Source organism: Geotrypetes seraphini, chromosome 7, assembly GCF_902459505.1.
Source record: "Geotrypetes seraphini chromosome 7, aGeoSer1.1, whole genome shotgun sequence".
NCBI classification, from domain to species: Eukaryota; Metazoa; Chordata; class Amphibia; order Gymnophiona; family Dermophiidae; genus Geotrypetes; species Geotrypetes seraphini.
In genome coordinates, this window is record NC_047090.1 from 116,265,979 (window position 1) to 116,291,489 (window position 25,511).

The following is a 25,511-nucleotide window of genomic DNA, read 5'->3' on the forward strand; positions in this document are numbered from 1 at the left end:
ATTTGCCCTATCTAAAAGGGTCTTTATTCCACATAAGCTGTGCTCTAATGTAATAAGAAATTATAGCGTATATGCATTTTATAGCCAACTATTTTAAGACAATTTGCATTCTGTATTAGCATAAATTCTTTTTTAAAAATTTGTACTGTTCAGAGCCTGGGATTTTGCTTAGATGTTTCTATTTATACAAACAAGGACATGCTAAGCAGTGTTAGAGTAGTATCGCTTTATCAACCTGAGAGTTGTATTAAATTATTTCACACTAGAATTCTTAAATGCGATTCTTCTGATTTATAATTCATAATCTAAGCATCTAGGACTTGTAGCTTGCTTTTACATGTTATGGTCCTATAAACTGGCAGAACACATACCATAGTCCAATACAGTCAGCCCCCTAAAAGACTGATTTTCAACTTTACATATTGTTGTTTCATCATCCGGAGGGGGGGGAGTGTTGTTGTTAGTGCTATCAAACAAACATAATGCAATTATATACACATCATAATGTGTGGCACAGTGTTTAGCTACAGCCTAAATACCCTGAATTTGTGGGTTTAAACATCATGCTGCTCCTTGTGACCCTGGGTAAGTCGCTTAATCCTCCATTGCCCCCACCTATGTTAGATTGTAAGCCTACCTGGACAGATAGGGAATATGCTTGAAGTACTTGTATGTAAACCGCTTAGAGTAGTTGTAAGACTACACCAAGGCAGTATACAAGTCCCAATCCCTTGACGATATTATTTCACAAAATCTGCTCTATTACCTTACACATTTTGCATATGGAACTGTGCTTCAGTGGGGAAATCAATTGACACTAGTAGGGGGGAAAAAAACACACCCTACCAAGTTGGTGGCGGTTTCTGTAACTGCAGTCTGACATGGTAGACACAAGAGTGATCACAAGGCCAGCCTGATGGTTCAGCAACAAGGCAGCATTCTTCCCCTCAAGTCAGCGAAGGCAGAGGACACCAACTATAATATAAGTGTCTTGGTACACCTATAACATTCTGGACAGGTTTAGGTCTATATTTGCAATAGCTGCTTGCTTGGGGCAGGGAGAATAAGTGATAGGAAAAAGTCTGAGCAACCATTGATGAAAGCTCAGAATGTCCTAAAACATGGAGCAGAAAGATACTAGTTCTCTCTACCTCAAAATAATTGCCACACAAACAGGAAAGAACCTGGAAAATGGCCACCAATTTTAGACTACAGGATGTCTTCCATTTAATGTTTCATCCTAACACACGCTTGTTAATTCAACTGGTGACCCCCCCCCCCCCTCCTAGACTGCTGCTGAGTCTGGTTTTCCTTGCCTTTCTTTCCACAAAGCTAGTTAAATTAGTTAGCTGCTGTTCCATGCACCTGCTCATTGTGGCTTCTACCTCTGCACTGGGCTCACTCAGACACCTGGCCATTTTTATTCATTCAAGTACACAAAGATCAAGGAAGGACCATCACATCACACAAACTTCTTCTTTGTAGCTGTAAACCGCTCCATGTACTAAAGAAGAGAGAATGAAAAATAATTTAATTAGCAGAATATATGTTATTTTACAACAAGAAAAAGAACCACTACTTTTCTATTTTGAACAAAATAAAAGTCATGAGTAAAATGAAGTTCATTGTGCCTAACATACTGGCTCTAGCAGTGGCTAGGCTAGATCACATGTACCTGAGAGATCCCAAAAAACATTTCTTGTAGTTCATTTCAAGGGTTAAGAGATACCTTTTCCCAAATTTGCAGACTTTTCCTTTAGAAATTACCTAAACTGCTTTTGAATCCTGCTGTTAGTCACCTTAACTACAAGGTCTTACAATAAATACTATAATAGTTCAATTTTATACTGCATGAAAAGAAAAATCTGGCCGATTTATTTGCAATCATCTCCGTATTGTGGGGTCCTTTTATTAAGGTGTGCTAAATGCTAAGCTGCCCATAGGAATATAATGGATGCCTTAGCATTTAGCGCAAACGCTAAAGTAGCTAGCGCACCTTAATAAAAGGACCCCTTCATGAAGTATCCTCTTGTTTAAGTCATCTTTCATCCAAGTTATTTAGCCTTTCTTCAGAAAGGTAGTATTCTATCCCCTTTTATTTGGAATGCTTTCTAATTCCACTATATCCTTTTTGAGATGGAGTGGTCAGAACAGCACACACCACTGAAGGTGGAGTTGCACCAATGACATTTACAAAAGCATAATCATACTCTTGTTCACTTTTTTTAATAAACTTTAAAATTCTCTTTTTTACTACTGCTTTATTATCTTGGGTTCTAGAGAACTTAATATATGTTTATATTCTACCATTCTTTCCTTTGCCTTCCCTGTTGAACCCTCCCAGTAATCTTCCCCCTTCGCTGCCACTGCTAACCCCCCTCCCTAAACCAGCAGACTTTAGTGCATTCCCATGCACCTACTGCCAGCAGCTAGCATTCACTCCCTTGCAAGCAAGAGTGAACCCCCTCCTTCCTTCCCTGGCCTACCATAATTTCCTGGTGGTTGAGCAGCTCGTTGCAGCAGGAGCGATTCCCACTACTGGAAAATATATTATCAAGGTACTATTACTACTATTTATTATTTCTATAGCGCTTAAAGGCGTATGCAGCGCTGTACTTTTTAACATTAAATAGACAGTCCCTGCTCAGAAGAGCTTACAATCTAATTTAGACAAATCCAGTGCAATAGGAATGGTAGACTGAATCTTTTGGCTGTATCCCTTAAGTCCCGGGTGTGAGAAATGAATCTGCTTTCAGCACCGAGGATCCAAAAGCAGAATCCTCTTGTGCCGCCATATCCACCCTATAGAATTTAGTGAAAGTGTGTAGGGAAAATCATGTCACAGATCTACATCTCCCCTCTGGAGGTATCACCTTTGATTCTGCTCAAAAGGAGGCTACTCCTCTGGTCTAATGTGCTTTCAACAACACCAGTGGTTGTTTGCTGTCTGAATTCACTGGGAAATGGAGGCTGGTCTGTCTCGGGTTGACTCTTTGATTAGGACAAAGAGATGGTCTGATAGACGAAACTCATTAGTCACTTCCAGGTAATGTAACAGAACTTTATGGACGTCCAGGAGCTTTAAAGCCTTGTTTTTCCTTCTTGGAACCCATAGCTTGAAAGGCTGGCAGTCTGGCTTCCTGGCTGATGTGAAATACCAAAACAACCTTTGGCAAAAAGGAAGGTACTGTATGCAAGTCACTCCTGTTTCTGTGATCCTCAGAAACAGCTTCCTGCATGACAAAGCTTGCAATTCTGAGACTCTTCTGGCCAAGGTAATTGCAACTAGGAACACCACTTTGATCATAAGATCCATGCGAGAAGCTTCCTTCAAAGTCCCTCATCAACGGACCTAAAATTGCATATTTTGGCCGTGTGCATATGTCTGTTACAGCAGATTAATGAACTCTGAAGTAAAGGCCTTAGTAGACAACTCTCTTTCACCTTTAGAGGGGAGACACCTCTTCTTTGATTGTGGAGCCTTGGCACTATTTCGGCACGCCATACCGCTATTCTGGGGCAGCAGGGGAAATTGTTGCTCACCTAACGGATTCAAAAGCTGTGTGAGGGCAAGTGGAAGCTAAACTTGAAGTTCCCATCTCCCTGCTTCGCTTGACCACCGCCCATCTTTCACAAACAAGGTATGGAGTCAGAGAACTCCATTCCTTGCACTTTGTAAGCAAAAAGTGGTGTTTTGGAGAAGTTTGAGAACTTAAAAGAAGAAATAAATAATTGGGAAAATCCAAGATGGCTGCCGCTGGTGAATTTTAGTGCTAAAAAACAGCTTAAAATCACCTCAGGCCTGACCAAAAACAGGATTTTAGGTGAGGGGGGACAAAGCCCCCCCTCGATTTTTCCTACAGGCTGTCACAGCCTGACTCATAGACCATGTGCTGGGGAAATGGTGGTGCTGCTGCCTGCTTCAGCTCCTCTCAGGTGTAGCTGTTCTCGGATAGGCCCTCTGCTTCCAGCCACTCAGCAACTTTGCTGGGATCTTTGGACTGCCAGTCAGACCTCCCCAGACCAACCCTCAAGGAATATTATTAGCACCTAAAGAGGCTGCGCTGCAGCCCCTGACCAAGTAAAAAGGGCAAGCAAACACCAAGGGAAGAGACTCTGAGCTCCACTAATCTTCAGCAGGCTAACTGAATCAGGTCCCTGAAGGATACACCTGCCATCTGTAGATTTAAAATCTGTTCCTCTCCACACAGGTAGAGTAGACCGTTATCCAAAGTGATCTCTGATTTCATGAAAAAGACTGCACCTAGAGTGAAAAACCACAAAGCTATTACAAAATAAAAAAATAAATAAACCAAGCAGATTAGAAGACACCTTTCTTGCTTACCTGCAGAAAGAGAAACTAAAGAGGGCAGCAGACTCCTGCGAGGAGGAGGTTTTGAAATCTAGGATTGACATCTTTCTACAGTATGCTCATGAGAACGGACAGAGTACTCTAAGGTTCAACATACCATTCTTGTTGCACTGGCAGGTGGTTTATAGCATTATTAAGTTTCAGGTACAATATATGCCCCCATCCTGAAAGTTTACAATCTAATTAAACTAAAAGGAATAAAGCAACTTACCTAAGGTCACAAAACATGTCAGTGAGGAAAGTAGAATGAGAATCCCAAACTTAGGTTGCTGCTGCATCAATTGGGTATATGCGTCCTAATAGTTTTACTTAATGCTTTGTTGCTTTAGTCCAAACATAGATTGTACATCATCCATGGACAGGAAAATCCCAAGAGCAACTGAATGATAAGTCACCTTAAACTATTATTAAAAGGCATTTATAAATATCACTTTTTAAAAAAAAAATTAAAACCACTCAAGGAAAAAAGCAACTGTATACACTTCTCTCTCTGTATTCACGGTTTCAGCAATCACGGTTTCAATTATTCACGGGTTTTAGCTTGCTGGATCCTCCCTCCAAATTACATCAGCTTGCAGCAAGAAATTGCTGATTCCCAGCACTTTCTTCACCGTGTTTAGCCTCTCCTTCAGGAACAAGCCAGGTCTCCCACCATGTTATTCGCAGTTTCACCATATTCACGATGGTTTTTAATAGAAAACAATCCCCTATCACAGCGAATATGGAGGGAGAAGTGTAGAATCATCTTGGTGACAGCAAGATATGTGACTGTGCCAGCTCTCCTGGCACAGCCTTAAGACATAAGAGTTGTCATACTGGAATAGACCAAAAAGTTCAACAAGTCTTGTATCCTGTTTCCAACAGTGGCCAATCCAGGTCACAAGAACATGGCAAGATCCCAAAAGAGATCTTTGGTTATGAAAACACATAAAATGCTGGGACTGCCACATACCTTGTCATAACCATCCAGTTCTCGCAGATTCTTGATCTCAAAGAGGTTACCCTCTACAGCAAGCAAACATATCTGGGAGTCACCAAGGATGCTCGGAGGCAGCATGCCCAGCTCCAGGCAGTTCTCCTCTAGGCGCAGGACCTTCAGGCGTGGGCAATGAGAGATCTGTGCCGAGATCTGGGAAATCTGACAAGCAGCACACAACAGAAAATGCATGAAGCTTCTGCACAGAAAAGCTGTGCACACAACCAGAAATCTACAGACAGATCACTGTTCAGACTATTGATAAACTCCAATATCTTTTAATGTTCTGAGCAAAGCAAAGCATTGATCCTCAAACCAATGGTAGGCTGTTGAGGTGCTATTAATTTTTAAAACAACGCACGCATTTGTGAGCTTCAGGCAGACAATAATTCAGAGGTGCCACACAGATGCTTGCTAATATCCTGAATTCTAAAAAGTGAAGTAATAATGAATCGTGCAACAGAGAAGAAAAAAAAAAAAAAGGAAAGATTTTTTTCACCAATTAAAGCAATTCTATGTATTACACTAAAACATGATTTCTTTGGAATTCAGTCTACTGTCCTAGATTTAACTCTCTCATCATTAAACAAGCTCCTTTATTTTTGAGATTATTACAATCTTGTGTCCAAGCAACAACATGAACCCATGTACCTAGAGCAGTGCTTTTGAACCCTTTCCTGGAAGCACGTCTAAACTAAACTAAATCTTAGGTTTGTATACCGCGCCATCTCCGCAAGCGCAGAGCTCGGCACAGTTTACAGAAGTTAAGAGGAAAGGAACTACAATGAAGGGATAAAGGAGAGGGACTAAGAAGATAGAGAGGGACCGGTTGCTAGAGAACGGGAAGTAATTAGATTTTTTGAGAAGAGCCAAGTTTTCAAGTGTTTGCGGAAGGATTGGAAGGAGCTTGAATTTCTGAGCGGGGGTGTGAGGTTGTTCCAGAGTTCTGTGGTTCTAAAGAGGAGGGATGTTCCAAGTTTTCCTGCGCGGGATATACCTTTTATAGAGGGGAAAGACAGTTTCAGTTTTTGTGAGGGTCTAGTGGGGTGTGGGTTTGAGGAGTTCCAAAGGAGTGGGATAACGGGAGGGAGGACGCCATGTAGGATCTTGAAGACTAAGCAGGCACATTTATAGAGGACTCTGGAGTATACTGGGAGCCAGTGAAGCTTGGAGAGGAGTGGGGAGACGTGATCGAACTTGCCTTTTGCGAAAATAAGCTTGGCCGCGGCGTTCTGAATTAGCTGAAGTCTATGGAGGTTTTTCTTAGTTAGGCTTATGTAGATGGAATTACAGTAATCCAGTCTAGAGAGGATGGTAGATTGAACGAGAACGGCGAAGTGAGAATGATGAAAGCAGGATCTCACTCTCCTCAGCATATGAAGGCTAAAGAAGCATTTTTTTACCAAGGAGTTGAGGTGATCATTGAAGGAGAGAGAGGAGTCTATGACGATGCCTAGGACTTTGCTTGAAAATTCAAGCTGAAGAGTGGGGCCGGATGGTAGTGGGATGGAGGTGGGTAAATGATCTAAAATTGGGCCGAGCCAAAGTAGTTTTGTTTTGGACTCATTCAGTTTCATTTGTACAGATTGGGCCCAGGATTGGAGATTCGTTATACATGTGGATATGTTATCAGCAAGGTTTGAGAGGTTTGAGTCGGTCTCGAGGAGGATGAGGATGTCATCAGCGTAGGAGTAGAGAGTTTCTAGGGGGGATAGATGGAGGAGTTTCAAAGAGGACATGTAGATGTTGAAAAGGATAGGGGAGAGGGGTGAGCCTTGCGGGACTCCACATTTTGGCTTCCAGGGGGGGGAAGAGGTACCGTTTGTGTTAACGGTGTAGGAGCGGAAGCGTAAGAATTTCGAGAACCAATCTAGGACTGTGGAGCTTATGCCTATTTCGGAGAGTTGGAAGATTAGGATGTCGTGGTGGACGACATCAAAGGCTGCGGAGAGGTCAAATTGTAGGAGAACAGCAAATTTGTTGCGAGAATGGAGATGTTGCACCTTAGAGATTAGTGAGGCCAAGAGGGATTCGGTGCTAAAGTTGGGTCTGAAGCCGAATTGGTGGGGTAGGAGAATAGAGAATCTTTCTAGGTAGAATGAGAGTTGGGTGGATATGATGGATTCTAATAACTTGGTTAGGAGAGGGATATTTGCTATAGGGCGGTAGTTTGATGGCATGGAGGGGTCGAGTTCGGCCTTTTTCAGTAGAGGAGTCAATGAAATGTGTCCCATGTTGGGGGAGAAAAGGCCCGATGTTAGGGCAGAGTTTATGAGTTCGGTGAGGGAAGCGATGGCCTGTGTAGGGATATTCTCGAATAGATAGGAGGGGAAAGGATCCAGAGTGCACTTGCAGGTTTTTAGTTTGAGGCAGAGTTTGGAGACTTGCGATTCGGAAACAGGCTCGAAGGCGGTCCAAGATCTGTCGGCGGGAATGGGGGTGGATATAGGTTAGGTAGGGTTGAGGTCAGTAGAGGTCAGGGAATTGTAGGAGACTGTGGGTGGGAAGGAGGATCTTAGGGTGGTAACCTTTTCATTAAAGAAATTTGCGAGGGCATCGGCTGATAGAGACGGTGGGAGCACAGATGGGTCCTTTTTTGTAGTTAGGGAGCGCCAGATGTTGAACAGCGCACTGATCTGGTTGTTGGATCTAGAGATCTTGTCTCCGAAGAAGTCTAACCAGTGGGTTTTCAGGAACAATATATTGAATATGCAGGACACAAGTTTGCCCTCAATGTGTCTACTATATGCAAATCTATAGCATGCATATTGTAGTGATCCTGAAAAGCTGGATGTGCCTCCAGATAAGGGTAGGGAAGAACTGGCCTAGGGAACTGTTGTGCACCTGGTTCTGGTTCAGGTTGAGTTCAATGGCTTGTAGTTCTCCAATCTCATCAGGCACAGCCTGGATCTTGTTTTTGGATAGATCCACCATGTCAAGGTGCCGTAAGCCGCAGAGCTGGGTTGGTACTGCCCGGAGCTGGTTCCCAGAAAGGCTTAGGGTCTTCAGAGCTGATAGCTGGCCAAAGTTAGAAGGCAGATGCGTCAGGTGGTTGCTGTTGAGGTGGAGGGTCTCCAGTTTCTTCAGTTTGCAGAGCTCTTCAGGAAGCACCCCTGCCAGACACAAAATCATTTGGCTACACAAATCACTACTTTAATGGGAATGCAGATTATTTGAATTATGTTGAAATTATGGGGTTTGGCATTTTGTCCCACATAGAATTCCATACACCCAGCTAAGGGCAAACTAAAGAACAAAGTATGCCTTTTTACTGGGCCAGCAAAGGTCACATGAGCAAACATTTCTATTTCCTAAAATATAGGCAACTGTTATTATGGATATACCACTTAGCCTCTATTTACTGCATTTCCAAAACAGCTTTGTGCAGCAAATAGAGCCTGCCACTTTCATCCTGTGGAGCATTCATACCATCTCCTTTGGAAGGAAATGATGACCTCCAGAGGCAATCCTGGCCACTAAAAGATTTCAAAGCATGTCATTGGTAATGTCATAAGGCCAGGGAAATCAGAATCATTTTTATTTTTATTTTTTTTTAATTCTTTATTCATTTTAAAAAACTTTCATCAAGTGAACAAATATTCATAATAAACACAATTAGTCTGAGCACTTTAACATCTTATCATTATAACTTATAAGTAGAAATGTAACCCTCACCCCACCCTCCCTCAAATCCCTCTATTCATTATAAGATCATATATTTGAAACCCTTCCCCCACCCAATACTAAATGGTGTATAATTAATAGAAAAATGGCATCTAATCATGACAGAAAAATGTTAATGGCTCCCATATTTTAATAAAATTTTTATAATTTCCATTCTGTACCGCTATTGATCTTTCCATTCTATATATATGACATACTGAATTCCACCAAAAATTAAAATTAAGCCTACTATGATCTTTACAGTTATTAGTAATATGTTGGATGGCAACTCCAGTCAAAATTATTAAAAGTTTGTTGTTACACGCTGATATCTGACTCTTTTTTCTCATAGACATTCCAAATATCACAGTATCATAAGATAACGCTACATGGTTTTCCAATAAACAATTTATTTGATCCCAGATTGAGTTCCAAAAGGCTAAGATATGGGGACAGTAAAACAAAAGATGATCCAAAGTCCCTACATCCAGATTACAATGCCAGCATCTATTAGACAAAGAACTATTTAACTTTTGTAATCTAACTGGGGTCCAAAAAGCTCTATGTAACAAAAAAAAACCAAGTTTGTCTCATAGATGCTGACATTCTCCAAGACCAAATTTGTGGCCATTGAGATGCTGAAATCTGATGCTTAATCTCAATGCTCCAAATATCCCTAAGACCATTTATAGGTTTTTTTAATATCAGAATCATTTTTATTTTTTTTGTATAAATATTTTTTATTCTTTTTTTTAAATTCTTACATCAAGTGAAATACATGTAATACATTCAATTATACAAAAAAAACACTTGAAATTATCATTAAATTTTCTTACAATGTGAATTAAATAAACCCTTTTTCAGAATTTATATCATATTAATATTACAATAGTTTTCCCTCCCTACCCCTTCTATATGTTCTATACATGTGTTATTATAACCTTGTTGTAATGCCAATACTTTTTCCATTTTATATATATGACAAATTGAATTCCACCAAAAAGTGTAATTCAATTTAGTGTAATCCTTCCAGTTCTGAGTAATTTGCTGTATGGCTACCCCTGTTAAAATTAATAAAAGTTTATTATTATCAGCAGAAATCGGACTTTGTGTTCTCATTGCTGTTCCAAATAATATTGTATCATATGATAGTCCAACATGATTTTCTAATAAATTATTAATTTGGGGCCAAATTAATTTCCAAAAGGAATTAATGCAGGGACAAAAGAATAGTAAATGGTCTAATGTCCCCACTTCTATCTTACAATGCCAGCATCTATTAGATCTACTACTATCTAATTTTTGTAATCTCGTAGGGGTCCATAAAACTCTATGTAATAAAAACAACCATGTTTGACTCATAGATGCTGATCTTGTAGTATGTATTCTACAGGACCAAAATTTTTGCCATTGAGATGGAGAAATTATCTGTCCTATCTCAATACTCCAAATATCCCTAAGTCCTGATCTCTTTTTTTTGTTTAAAAATTCGTTTATTTTCTTATACCATTTTGCGGCTTGGTGTCCTAGAAAATCCGCTTGAAAACAAAGGATTGGTAAACTATATTGAGTGTTAAGATTCTTCCATTCAGGGAACCCTTCCTGAATGGCCTGCTTCAATTGCATCCATTTAAAATATTGTGTTTTATCTAATCCAAATTTTTGTTGCAATTGTGAAAAACTAAGCAGTGATCCATTTACTATTACATCTTTTAAAGTTCGTATACCTGCTTTTATCCATTGTTTCCATACTATTTTAAATCCACCAATTTTGATCCTGGAGTTTACCCAAATAGATTGATTTAAAGATTTAGTCAAAGGATCTGGTGTTAAATTGCTTATAAATCTTAGTGTTTTCCATGTATCTATTAGAATTCTGTTGTCCTTATATCTCCTAGGCATTGTTATACTGATAAAATGTTCTGGATGTAAAGGAAACATTAGGCGCCATTCTAAATATAACCAGTCGGGTACATTTTCCATGAGATCTGGGAGGATCCAATACATTCCCTGTCTTAAAATATAGGCTTGATGGTACCTATAGAAATTTGGAAAATTTACCCCTCCTTCCTTAATTGTTTTTTGTAATGATGCTAAAGCGATTCTTGGTCTTTTCCCAAACCAAACAAATTTTGTTAGAATATTGTTTAATTTTTTATAAAATGACCCCTGAAAAAATATTGGAATCATACTCATTTGATAACAAACCACAGGTAAAATCATCATTTTAACTGTTTGGACTCTTCCCCACCAAGAAAGATGTAAAGGATTCCATTGCTCGCACATTTCTGTTATTTTTTTTAATAAAAGTTTTTCATTCTCTTTTACTGTGTCATCAATTGTATTTTTTATAAGAATACCTAAATATTTTAGTCCTTCCTCTTTCCATTTAAATGAATATGAATCAAATAGTCCTTTGGTGCAATGGATATTAATTGGAAGAACTTCAGATTTTTCCCAATTGATTTTATATCCAGAAAACTTTCCAAACTTTTCTATTAAATTAAGTAGATGTGGAATGGTGCCTTCTGGTTCTCTTAAATATAATAATATATCATCTGCATATGCAGATAATTTAAATTCCCAATTAGAAAATGTGATTCCCTTTATTCCCTTAGTTTGATTTATTGCAATTAATAAGGGTTCTAGAACGATATCAAATAGTAAGGGAGATAAAGGACAACCCTGTCTAACTCCCCTTAGCAAGTTAAATTTATCAGATAAATTATTGTTTATATTTAATCTTGCTCCAGGGGAGCTATATAATGTTTGAATCATTTTAATAAAACCAGGTCCTATACCAAACCATTCTAGAGTTTGATACATAAACTTCCATTCTACTCTATCAAATGCTTTTTCTGCATCTAATGATATTAGAAAAGCTGGATCATTCAAATTTTTTGCTAAATTTAGAGAATGAAATGCTAATCTAGTGTTATGTGAAGAGTGTCTTTTAGCAACAAATCCAGTTTGGTGTATATCAATAATAAAAGGAAGAGCTTTTGCTAATCTTATAGCTAGCACTTTAGCAATTAATTTAGCATCTACATTCATCAAAGATATAGGCCTATAATTTGTTATCAATGTCGGATCCCTGTTTGGTTTTGGTAAGACAATTATAACAGAATCAGCCATAGTTCCTGTTATATTTCCATTATTTATTTGATATTGATATAAATTTAATAGATAAGGTAATAAAATATTTTGAAATGTTTTGTAAAATTCAACAGTATATCCATCTCCACCTGGAGCGGATCCAACTCTAAGAGCTTTCAATGCTGATTCTACTTCTTTTAAAGATATATGTTCTTCTAAACTTCCTTTTATATGATCCGGAATATTTGGTCCAATAAATGCCTTTAAAAATTCTATACCATCTTGTTCTTTATTTTCATAAGTATCAGAAGTGTATAAATCTTTATAAAAATCAAGAAATTGTTTTATAATATCTTCATTACTAGTGTGTGTATTGCCCTGTTTATCCTTAATTGCAATAATCTTAGATTTTATTTTTTTTGCTTTAATAAAATTTGCTAATAATCTTCCATTTTTATTTGAATTTCCATAATACTGTACTTGCCGACATAACATATCTTTCCTTACAAATTGAGAAGAAATCTCATTATATTTAACTTTTGTTTTTAATAATTTCTGCAATGTATCATGTTCCCATTTAGTAATTAATTTTTGTTCTAATAATTTAATTTCTTGTTCCAATTGTATAAATTGTTTTTTAAGTTGTTTTTCCATATATGCAGAATATGATATGATATTTCCTCTCATTGTTGCTTTATAAGCGTCCCATAAAATTTCAATGTTTATGTTATCCAAATCATTAAATTGAAAGAATTCATGCATTTTTTCTTTAATATTTTCTATAAATTTTATGTCTGCAAGTAAAGCATTGTTAAATCTCCAAATTGGTTTAGAATAAACAGATATATCATTTTGTAGATCAATCCACACACCAGCATCATCTGATATAATAATAGGATCAATAATTGCTTTCATCACTTTTTGTGCTATGTTATTAGAAACAAATATATAATCAATTCTTGAAAAGGATTTATGGACCTGAGAACAAAAAGAATATTCTTGATCATTAAAATGAAGGATACGCCATATATCTACTAAATCACAAGTTTGTATCAAATTATCTAATCCTAATGATTTCATTATTTTACTTGGTTTTTTATCCAAAATAGGATCCATTACAGCATTGAAATCTCCAGCTACTACTAAATTAGAAGCAGCCAGTGGTAGTAATATCTGTTGAATATTTTTGAAAAACTCCATTTGATTTGAATTAGGAGCATATAAATTGAATAAATCCAGGGTTGTATTCCTCAGATTCATTTTAATATGTACCCATCTTCCTAATGGATCAAATTTTATTAACTTAAAATCTGCTATACATTTTTTATTTATGAGAATAGCTACTCCTGCTTTTTTTCCAACAGCAGGTGCATAAAAACATTTGGACACCCAACCTTCTTTTAGTTTATTAGATTCAATACCTGACAAGTGTGTCTCTTGTATGAAATAAATATCAGCTTTTTGCTTATGAAGAAAATTTAGTACTTTCTTTCGTTTGATTGGATGGTTAAGACCATTGACGTTAAGAGAATAAATTTTAAGAGCCGTTTAAATTAAAAAGTAATATTTTAATTAAAATTTTATAAATATATTTTTGATCAGATATCCACACATGTTTAATATTTATTCTTCTAGTTATTATTAAACCCTTAATTTTAAGATTTTCTTTAATTAATTTCATCTCCCTTTTCCCACCCCCCTCCCTTCCCTCCCCATTTAGCAAAAATAGTGTATACTTGGTAACACGCATATCAAGGTCAGCCATAACACACTCCAAGAAGACCCTTTAGCTTTCCAAATACAGTTTAAGTCATTAAATATTTAAATAAAATTAAAATATAAATAATTCATATATTATATATCTGTGAATTCAATCAGTTACATATACATTTCTTAGGATATTTTAAGTCTATATTTATTACCATCAATTCATTAATAATTAAATAAATATAGTATTTTTCATTCTATCTCAAAAAACTTTCCTCTCATCTTATGTTTTATTATAGTAATATCATTAATATGGGAACATAATGATATAGGAACAATAGTTTCACAAGTAAAGAATCTCCCCCCCCATGAGAGAACACCGCTAAAATCACACACCAGGCACATACATCGTTTCTCCACTTATCTGATTCTTTCTCTCTCTCTTCTCATTTTTATTTTCTTCTTTTTCCTTGTCTTCTTTCTTCTTCTTTTCTTAAGGAGATTATATTGAATAGTTCTTTACGATCTTCCAAAGTTATTGTAATCCATTTTCTGATTTCTTCTTCTTATATTTTATATTATATGTTCATGTTGTGTTTCCGGTATGAAGAAAAAAATCCATTTCCTGCGGGTGACGTCACCGACGGAGCCCCGGTACGGACCTTTATAACTAGAAAGTTCTAGTTGGCCGCACCGCGCATGCGCGAGTGCCTTCCCGCCCGACGGAGGAGTGCGTGGTCTCCAGTTAAGATAAGCCAGCTAAGAAGCCAACCCGGGGAGGTGGGTGGGTCGTAAGAATATCTGCCTGCTGTCCCTGGATAACACCTGTTACGGTAAGTAACTGTGCTTTATCCCAGGACAAGCAGGCAGCATATTCTTAACGTATGGGTGACCTCTAAGCTAACAGAGAGGGAGGAGGGATGGTTGGCCATTAGGAAAATAAATTTTTTAACACAGATTGACCAAAGTGTCCATCCCGTCTGGAGAAGGCATCCAGACAGTAGTGAGAAGTGAATGTGTGAACTGAAGACCAAGTAGCCGCCTTGCAGATTTCCTCAATAGGTGTGGAACGGAGGAAAGCTACAGAAGCAGCCATAGCTCTGACTCTATGGGCCGAGACAGCTCCTTCCAGTGATAGGCCGGCCCGAGCATAACAGAACGCAATACAGGCCGCAAGCCAATTGGACAGCGTTCGTTTAGAGACAGGATGACCTAGACGGTTGGGATCGAAGGATATAAAAAGTTGAGGAGAGGAGCGATGAGCCCTGGTACGGTCAAGGTAGTAAGCAAGGGCACGCTTACAATCCAGCGTGTGGAGCGCCTGTTCTCCAGGATGAGAATGGGGTTTTGGGAAGAAGACAGGCAGTACGATGGACTGATTGAGGTGAAAGGCTGAAACCACCTTGGGGAGGAATTTCGGATGGGTGCGCAGAACCACCTTGTCATGGTGAAAAACAGTGAACGGTGGATCGGCGACCAGTGCATGCAGCTCACTGACCCTCCTGGCAGAGGTGATGGCAATGAGGAAAAGCACCTTCCAAGTGAGAAATTTGAGCGAAGTAGTAGCAAGAGGCTCAAAGGGAGGTTTCATGAGGGCTGACAAAACCACATTGAGGTCCCAGATGACAGGAGGAGGCTGTAGAGGTGGTTTGATATTGAAGAGGCCTTTCATGAACCGGGAAACCAAAGGATGAGCCGTGAGAGGTTTTCCGAGGATAGGCTCATGAAAAGCAGTGATGGCACTGAGGTGGACTCTGATTGAGGTAGACTTGAGGCCAGCATTGGACAGAGAGAGCAAATAGTCCAGTACGGTCTCCACCGCCAATGAGGTGGGATTGTGATGATGCAGGAGGCACCAAGAGGAAAACCGGGTCCACTTCTGATGGTAACATTGGAGTGTGGAGGGTTTCCTGGAGGCATCCAAAATTCGACGGACAGGCTGGGATAGGTGTTCCGGAGAAGTCAGCCCGAGAGAAACCAAGCTGTCAGGTGGAGGGAAGACAGATTGGGATGTAGTAGAGACTGATGCTGCTGTGTAAGCAGAGTAGGAAAGACAGGAAGAGGAATGGGCTCCCTGGAGCTGAGCTGAAGCAGGAGGGAGAACCAGTGCTGTCTGGGCCACCGAGGGGCGATGAGAATCATGGTGGCCCTGTCTTTGCGGAGTTTGAACAGGGTCCGCAACATCAGAGGAAGTGGAGGGAAGGCATAGAGGAACTGATCCGTCCAGTTGAGCAGGAATGCATCCGGGGCCAGACGATGCGGAGAGAAGAGTCTGGAACAGAACTGGGGCAGCTGATGGTTGTGAGGAGCTGCAAAGAGGTCCACCTGCGGGGTGCCCCAGCGTGCAAAGATGGAGTGGAGAGTGGGAGGGTCCAGGGTCCACTCGTGAGGTTGAAGGATGCGGCTGAGATGGTCGGCCAGGGAGTTCTGTTCGCCCTGGATATAGACAGCTTTGAGGTAAAGGTTGTGGGCTGTGGCCCATGTCCAGATTCGGAGGGCCTCCTGACAAAGGAGACGAGATCCGGTGCCGCCCTGTTTGTTGATGTAGTACATGGCGACCTGGTTGTCCGTGCACAGGAGAAGAACCTGAGGGTAGAGAAGGTGCTGGAATGCCTTGAGAGCATAAAACATGGCGCTGAGTTCCAGGAAATTGATGTGATGTTGACGCTCCTGAGGGGTCCAAAGTCCCTGGGTGCGGAGACTTCCCATGTGAGCCCCCCATGCATAGGGGGAGGCATCCGTGGTGATGATCATGGAATGAGGGGGTGGATGAAAAAGGAGGCCCCTGGAAAGATTTGAAGAGTTCAACCACCATTGAAGAGATTGCTGAAGAGATGATGTCACAGAGATGGGATGAGAAAGAGGATCCGTGGTCTGTGACCATTGGTTGGCGAGGGTCCATTGAGGTATCCTGAGGTGGAGTCGCGCCAGAGGAACTACATGGACTGTGGAAGCCATGTGACCCAGAAGAATCATCATCTGGCGAGCAGGGATGGATGGTTGGAGGAGCACCTGTCGACAGAGGTGAAGCAGAGTCCGGTGCCGGTCGGCAGGAAGGAACGCCCTCATCAGATCGGTATCGAGAACTGCTCCGATGAACTGAAGGCACTGCGTGGGGAGCAGATGTGACTTGGGATAATTGATCTCGAATCCCAAGAGATGGAGGAAAGAGATGGTGTGGTGAGTGGCTTGCAGTACAAGCGGAGACGTAGTTGCTTTCACCAACCAATCGTCCAAGTAGGGAAACACTTGTAGGTTGTGGGACCTGAGACAGGCCGCTACCACAATCAGGCACTTGGTGAACACCCTGGGTGATGATGCGAGACCAAAGGGTAGTACCTTGTACTGATAGTGGCGATTCTGAATCTGAAATCGGAGGTAACGACATGAAGTCTGATGGATTGGAATGTGAGTGTAGGCCTCTTTGAGGTCCAGGGAACATAGCCAGTCGTGTTGAGAAAGGAGAGGATAAAGCGTGGCAAGGGAGAGCATCCTGAATTTTTCCTTGACCAAACACTTGTTGAGGTTCCTGAGGTCGAGGATGGGACGAAGATCCCCTGTTTTCTTGGGTACCCGGAAGTAGCGGGAGTAAAATCCCTGGCCTCGTTGGTCTGGTGGAACTTCTTCGATGGCATTGAGAAGGAGGAGGGATTGGACCTCCCTGAGGAGGAGAGGAGTTTGGGAGGAATGAGAAGCAGACTCTACGGGAGGATGGTCTACAGGAAGAGTCTGGAACCTGAGTGAGTATCCGTGACGGATGATGTTGAGAACCCACAGGTCTGATGTGATGGCCTCCCAGCGGCGTAGAAAGATGGTGAGGCGGCCTCCGATAGGTTGAGGAAGAGGCATCGACGGTTGTAGACTGGCTATGCCCTGGAGAAAGGAGTCAAAAGGGCTGAGGAGGCTTAGTCTGAGGGAGAGGCTTGGTCGCCTGGTGAGATTGAGAGCGAGCCTGAGAGTGTTGTTGTTGTTGTTGGCGAGGCCGACGAGATTGCTGTTGAGGGGGATTAAGTGGCCTAGCAGAAAAACGACGCTGGTAAGAGGACTGAGGTCTGTATGGTCTTGCAGGTGGAGTCTTCTTTTTAGGCTTAATGAGGGTGTCCCATCTCGTCTCATGAGCCGAAAGTTTTTGTGTCGTGGTATCCAAAGACTCCCCAAAAAGTTCATCACCAAGGCAGGGCGCGTTGGCGAGGCGGTCTTGGTGGTTCACATCAAGATCAGACACTCTCAACCAGGCGAGGCGACGCATGGCTACAGCCAGTGCAGAGGCTCTGGAAGTGAGCTCGAAGGAATCATAAATTGAGCGCACCATGAATTTTCTGAGCTGAAGGAGGGTGGAAATCTGTTGTTGAAATAATGGAACCTTGCGCTCAGGGATATATTTTTGCAAAGCAGAAAGTTGTTGTACCAGGTGTTTCATATAAAATGAAAAATGAAAGGTATAATTGTTGGCTCTGTTAGCCAGCATGGCATTCTGGTACAGGCGTTTACCAAATTTGTCCATCGTTTTTCCCTCTCTGCCAGGAGGGGTGGAGGCATAAACACTGGAACCATGAGATTTTTTGAGAGTGGATTCTACCAGGAGGCTCTCATGGGGTAATTGGGGTTTATCAAATCCCGGAATAGGGATGACCCGGTATAAACTGTCCAGTTTCCTAGGGGCACCTGGAACTGTAAGGGGATTCTCCAAATTTTTATAAAAAGTTTCCCGTAAGATATCATGTACGGGCAGTTTGAGAAACTCCTTGGGAGGTTGGTCGAAGTCCAAGGCTTCTAAAAAGGCCTGGGACTTCTTGGAGTCGGACTCAAGTGGTATGGAAAGAGCCGCAGACATCTCCCGAAGGAATTTTGAGAAGGAGGATTGCTCGGGCTTGGAGGTGGATTCAGCCATGGAGGGTTCCTCATCTGTAGAGGAGGCATCCTCCTCGGTACCGATTGGGGATTGCTCCCATAAATCTGGGTCCCTGACGGCCGGCTCAGTATGGCGGGTTTTAGAAAGGGATTTTCCAGATCGCATGGATACGGTGCCGGGGGATGAAGACCGGCGTCGATCCCTGTCCCGGGAGGAGTGGTGCCGATCCCGGTCCCGAGACGACCGGTGTCGGTCCTGGGGCCGGGAGGGGTCCTCCGCAGCGCACGTCTGAAGTGCAGGTTGAGCCGATAAGACCGGCATGGAAGTGTTCATCGGTACCGAGGGGGTGGATACCGGCGGAGTGGTGCGAGGCTCGGGCCGGACCGGTACCGGAAGGAGCGGTGCCAATAGGGTCGGAAGCAGTTCCTGAAGTTGGTGCTGTAGCTGTTCATGCAATTTGTCCTGGAGGATAGCCGAGATACGGTCCTCCAATGGGGGCACCGGTACCGTTTTAGTTTTCTTGGGTACCATCGGTGCTGCTCTACGCTCCGGCGATGAGGAGGCCGATGAAGAGGCACTCACCGTGATCGGAGCGGAGCGTTTACGGGGTTTGCGGGACGCCGGGAGGACCGGTGTCGCCGCTGTGGCTGGAGGGCGCTCGAGGGAAGTGGAAGGCTTCTTAGCCGGCTTACCTGGCGCTATCGACCCCGAAGAAGGATCAGGCGGTGTCGATGTTGACGGTGCCGATTTAGTCGGTGCAGTCGGGGTCGGATCCATAGCAGAACCGGTGCCGAAGAGGAGATTCTGCTGGATTTGTCGATTTTTAAGTGTGCGTTTCTTGAGAGTAGCACAGCGGGTGCAGGTGTCAGCCCGATGTTCCGGACCCAAGCACTGCAGGCACCAGTTGTGTGGGTCCGAAAGGGAGATCGGGCGTGCACACCGCTGGCACTTCTTAAAACCCGGCTGAGGGGGCATGAAGGGAAAGACGGCCTCCGCAAAATCAAAGCCGGAGGCTTGTATGATGACAACAGGCCCCGCCGGGGCCGGTTGAAAAAAGAAAGGGAAAAAACAAAGTTGTTTTTTTTTTTTTTTTACAAATTAGAAGGGAATAAAGAAACCCGAAGGGAAAAAGAGAAAAAATAAGAAATTACGCGAGCGGGAAGGCAAAAAAGAAGTTTTCAACGGCCGTTGAAACCACATGCGTCTTCTTCGCTCCGCGGAAACGAAGAAACTGGAGACCACGCACTCCTCCGTCGGGCGGGAAGGCACTCGCGCATGCGCGGTGCGGCCAACTAGAACTTTCTAGTTATAAAGGTCCATACCGGGGCTCCGTTGGTGACGTCACCCATACGTTAAGAATATGCTGCCTGCTTGTCCTGGGATAATATATGTTCATGTTGTGTTTCCGGTATGAAAAAAATCCATTTCCTGCGTTCCTTACGCATAGACCTTCGGGATTGTAAGTTTTTAGATTTTTTAAGTCATTTTAAAGAGAAAAGAGGAAACACAATTTAAACAAGCATATATATGCGTCCTTTGTGCGACCCCGCAGCAGTCTCACCACAGGAAAAGAAAAACTTCACCCGAAAAACCATTCCCCTCAATTTTTTATTTATTTTTTTTTTTTTAATCTCTGATGTTCCCACCAATATATTCTGTCTGTAATCAATTTCAAAGCAGGCTTTTAGTTATATTATCCTTTCTATATTACATTCATTTAAATTTATGTTAACTTTTTTTTTCATATTTTATATTATAATTATTTCCTGTTAAACTTACAAACATATAATTGCATTAAGCCTTTGAAATTTTTTTTTTTTTTTTAGAATGTCTGTTACATTCTAATTCTATTGTAAGAGAGACGTTGAAAAGAATATATTTGAAGCTAAATAAAAACATTCTAAATCGTTGCATTTTGAAATATAGTAAATTCTTTAAAGTTATTTTCTCTATATAATTAATATATGATGATATATATAGTATAATATTTCCCCAAATTTATATTAATAAATTAAAGACATATTATTCAAAATTAGGATAACATAGGTATTTCTTGAGTTTGAATAAATTTCTCTAGTTTCTCAGCATCATCAAATGTAAAAGTTTTATTTCCGATGGTAACCTTCATGTTTGCAGGATACATTAATCCAAACTTTGCACCTAATTCTCTTAGTTTTGGCCTCAATTCCAACAACTTTTTCCTTTTTATAGCTGTGTTTTTAGCAAAATCAGGAACAAAGTGGATATAAGCATCTTGATATTTAAGACCTTTATTTTGCTTTGCTAGTTGAAGTATTTCTAAGACCTGTTGGTGGCGCAATAGTTTGAATATAAATGGTCTTGGTCCGTGTTGATTTTCTCCTCTCTTCATAGGCACTCTATGTGCTCTTTCTACCTCTATGGGATATTTTGTTTTTATAGGAAGTAGTTTGGGTAACAGATTTTCAATAAAGAGTACCGGATTTCCCTTTTCTGCTCCTTCTGGTAATCCAATCAAACGGACATTACTTCTTCTTTCTCGATTAGAATAATCTTCAATTTCTTTAGTAAGTATTTCTATTTTTTTTCTATCTGTTCGACTGTAACTTGCTTCTTCTTCTACAAACATCATTCTTTCTTCTAGATTATTTGACTTTAATTCCAGGAGATCCATTTTTTTGTTTAGCACTGAAACGTCCTCTGATATATTCGTAACTTTTTTCGTTAATACTGATAGCATTTCTTTTATTTCCTTTAGTTCTTTTACTACTTCTATATCTGTCATTTTTGAACCTGTCTCCTGTTCCGGTTTTGATCTTTTGCTGCTACCAGCCACCGCAAAGTCGTTTTTGTTCTGTTTTCCTGTTGCCATTCTTTTATCTTGTCTTCTTTATTAATCCAAGCTTTTTTTTTCCTTATTTTTAAAGTTTTTTTTAGACTTTTTGCAGACTTTCAAGGTCTTTTTCTTGGAGCTCACTTATTAGCCAACCTTCCTCATGCGCTTCCAAGCCACGCCCCTTCAGAATCATTTTTAGATATTGTTTTAAAATATTTCTAGTTTAGTATTTCTAAAACAAAGCAGGTTACAACTAAACAAAACAAAAGCAAGACAAGAAAAATACAATAAACCAAAAAATTATTGAACAAGAACAGGAATCATTCCATATAACATTAACATACTGTGACAAAATATGTTTAAATAAACATACAATAAACATCTTTCTAAATGAACTGACATTTGCATCAAGCACTATTCAACAAGCAATGAATTGCGCAAGATCAGAGCAACCCTTGGGGAATATAACAAAACAAAACACCACACACAAGAATAAGTGTTAACTGAAACAAAAATTGTTGGCACATCCAATAAACAGATTAAATTTACTTTTCCTGATCCCTGCTGTCTTCAATGCCAATCACTTTAAAATCAGTGAAGTTCGGCTGTTAGAATTGGAATAGAGAATGACACGGTGACAAAATTCATCACCGTTCCCATCCCTACGGATAACCGCTGGAAATAATCCCATCTCATTTTCTAGTGTCTATTTCAACCTCTGTCCTTCTACACCAGCATTCTTCAAAGCAAAGCTTGCGGGTCAGTGGTTGTGCCCAATTATACTCTGATTCTACCCTCTCTCCTTAAAGAATGACATGAAGATGGTTTCCCGGGGTTATCCACGGGAACGGTGATGAATTTTGTTACCGTGTCATTCTCTAAATTGGAACCAGTAACCTACATCAGCCATTTTTAAAATGAAGGAGGTTCAAGATAGGAGGCAGCAGGAAAGGTAAATACAAAGGGGTGAAGTGGATTTTTTACGCTTCACATTTCCAGCTCAACTGAAACCCGTCACTTCTTGGCTATAGTGATACAAGCTTTCAATTAAAGTATCTGTGGTTTTTCCCCACTCTCATTTGTCACTGACAAACACTGTAGACATTGACACCCACAATCAATTTGAAATATTAGCGTTAACACAAATTACCTCACCCAAGACACAAAGAAGGGGCTTGCTCAGCACCCACTGAGCTGGCTCCTATGACTCAAGTGACGATCCTTTGCCAGAGAACACTTGAATTCATGGTGCATGCACACTGGTTTTCCAATTAGAGTGTTACTCTTTGAATAATGACCAAGGCTCTCAATCCATGAGTGCTGTAAACTTTTCTTTCATATTCTTCCAGCCCTATCCAACTCAAAGAGTACAAGTTGATCTTCCAGACAGCAGACCAAAAGCACTGCAGCCAAGCCAATGAGTCGGCCGAATTCTGGGTTTTTATAAACTGTTTGTAAAGTGCTGCTAAAGGAAAGCATTTGTCTTAGATATTTGCAGAACTTTGGGATGGGCTAGAGCAGGGGTGTCAAAGTCCATCCCCGAGGGCCACAATCCAGTCAGGTTTTCAGGATTTCCCCAATGAATATACATGAGATCTACTAGCATACAATGAAAGCAGTGCATGCAAATAGATCTCATGCATATTCATTGGGGAAATCCTGAAAATCCGACTGGATTGTGGCCCTCAAGGAGGGACTTTGCCACCCCTGGGCTACAGCATGGGGTGACAGAAGAAATCAAATATGGAAAAGATTTTAAAGTAACCATAAGGCTCATACAGGGTAATTCTATAACAGGACATCTGACTGGAGCCTATTTGATAAAAGGAAATGAATACAAGCTATGTAAGTTAAGCAGGTAATTGCAATAAAGCACTTAGGCGGATTGATGTTTTTATTTGACAAATAGATGGTAAAATGTACTATATTTAAATGACTATATTTAAATGACAAAGCAAACATTTCCTGATGAGCTGATGCCCTAATTAATTATATAAAATTTTACGGTGTCTGTTTTTGTAGTTCATTTTTATCATGATTTTAATTTTATTTATTTCTGTCCTGTTTTATGTAATTACGTTTTATTTAACTATCATGTCTGAGCTTATGTAAGCCATCAAGAATGATCAGTTTTCAAAGAAATAAATAGCATAAATGCAACTATTTTTAAACATTTAAGTGCATCACTGTTAAGAGAATTATCCCCGTAATGCCATAGCCTTGGAAGCCCAACAGAGTGATACCAGGCCAAACCTATTCATTCACCAAAATAATCACCAATCAAAGAGAAGAACCTGGCAAATGCCATTGACAGACTTCAGAATGACAAAGCTCAGTGATAACAATGCCATAAATGAAAAAATGAATTAGTAATAGCCCAAAGGTCTTACTCAGTTTATTGTGATTTAGAGTGAGGGTCTTGAGAAGGATAAATTTTCCCACCAGATGCGGTAAAGTCTCTATCTTATTGCCTGAAAGATCAATCGTCCTTAGGCTCACCAGCTTCTGCAGATCTTCAGGAAACTAAGAGAAAAATGCAACAGGAAAGATAGTTGCTCCCTGCTGTAGGACTGCCTGGCAGTTTAATAGCTTGCATACTTGCCTCCCCCTTCCCATGTTTACAAACCTTGACGCTGTGCTGCTACAGAACCAAATTCTTCCATTACAGCAGGGGTGTCCAACCTTTTGGCTTCACTGGGCCACATTGACTGAAAAAAAAGTTTCTGGGGCCGCACCCTGCAGCAAGACACAGGAGGGAGCTGGCAAGACTGTAAATACCCGGGGGCAGCAGAGGGAAACACTGCATCGCCCTCGACCGGAGCCACATAAAATACTTCACGGGGCTCCAGGTTGGACACCCCTGCATTACAGTATCTTGGGACATGGTGTCACCCAGACAACTGTAAATAACTCTGCACACAGAGTGGCAAGACAAGTGCTGGCACAGCAGCTTTAACATATGATGGGAACGATAACTAATGTTGCTCCCCTTTCCTCCAACCTCACACTAATAAAAACAGAAGCTTCCCATCTATATCCCTGCTCCAGCAAATATCCCAAGAACTTTCTCTCAACCTCAGAGATAGGGGAAAAAAAAAAAAATCAACAAACTCTAAAAAGAGAGGTTGTGGGTTCAAATCCCACAATGCTCCTTGTGACCCTGGGAAAGTCACTTAATCCCTCATTGCCCCCAGGTAGAGTATCAGAATGCAAACCACTTAGGCTATAAGTGGAATATAAATACTATATAAATAAATAAATGCATGCTCTTAAGTATGGTCAATGGAATCAGAGTAATAACATGCAACAGATCACTGGACAAAGTCTTTCCCCACATGCAGTGAAGGGGTTACCTCAGTCAGCCCCTTCTCAGTCAGCTGGAAGACTCCTGTTTTCTGTGCTGTCTCCAAGTGAGCTTTCAAGGCGCTGTTCCCCATCCTGATCTGTCTTCCAAGCAGTAATTTTGATCTTTCATTCACTCTGCAGCGGCCCAGCTTATTGTGTTCTTCCTGCTCCTCAATACAAGCACAAAAGTATCAATTACATCCCCAACTTGCCAACCTCCTGGATTGTCAGACTCTGGACTGATGATAAATTACTTTCCCAGCAATTAGATTACTAAAATGTTAAGAAGCTTTGAACCATCCTGCATTGATGAGAAATTCAGCCCTCAGGGCATTGGGGTTGGGAAGTGTATAATCAGCTTAAATTGAAGGATTCCCTCACTAAGTGAATGGAATGACTGATCAAGAGGAGAATATGATTGCAATATCTCCTTATGCAGCCAGACACTCTCCCCCTACACCCACTAGACGTAAAGACTGTATAGAGGAGCAGCCTGATGGATAGAGCTTAGAGGGGTGCTGGTTCAAATCCCAGTGTGGCTTCTTGTGATCTTGGACAAGTCACCTAACTCTCCATTGCCTCAGGTACAAAAATTTAGGGGCTGGTGCAGAAAGCTTGCATTAGAGCCTTGCACCGATAGCTTAGCTCTTGGCTACTAATGCAAGTTATCATCCAACGTTTTGCT

At 40.9% G+C, this 25,511-nt stretch overlaps 1 protein-coding gene across 3 annotated transcripts in view; it reads right to left on the reverse strand.

The window, feature by feature from the left end:
• Positions 1-206: 206 nt before the first annotated feature.
• Positions 207-25,511, reverse strand: part of LRRC57 (leucine rich repeat containing 57) — a 36,818-nt gene continuing 11,513 nt past the window's right edge. Inside the window, exons 2-6 of one of the 3 annotated variants that reach the window (XM_033951554.1) lie at positions 24,835-24,993; positions 23,872-24,004; positions 8,193-8,461; positions 5,325-5,510; positions 207-1,504 (exon numbers count right to left, since the gene is read on the reverse strand). In XM_033951554.1, the coding sequence (XP_033807445.1) occupies positions 1,463-1,504; positions 5,325-5,510; positions 8,193-8,461; positions 23,872-24,004; positions 24,835-24,918 (714 nt within the window). In that variant the 5' untranslated portion in view covers positions 24,919-24,993 and the 3' untranslated portion in view covers positions 207-1,462. Of the gene's footprint in view, positions 1,505-5,324; positions 5,511-8,192; positions 8,462-23,871; positions 24,005-24,834; positions 24,997-25,511 lie in introns of all 3 variants that reach the window. The other 2 variants (XM_033951553.1, XM_033951551.1) reach the window with 2 other exon arrangements.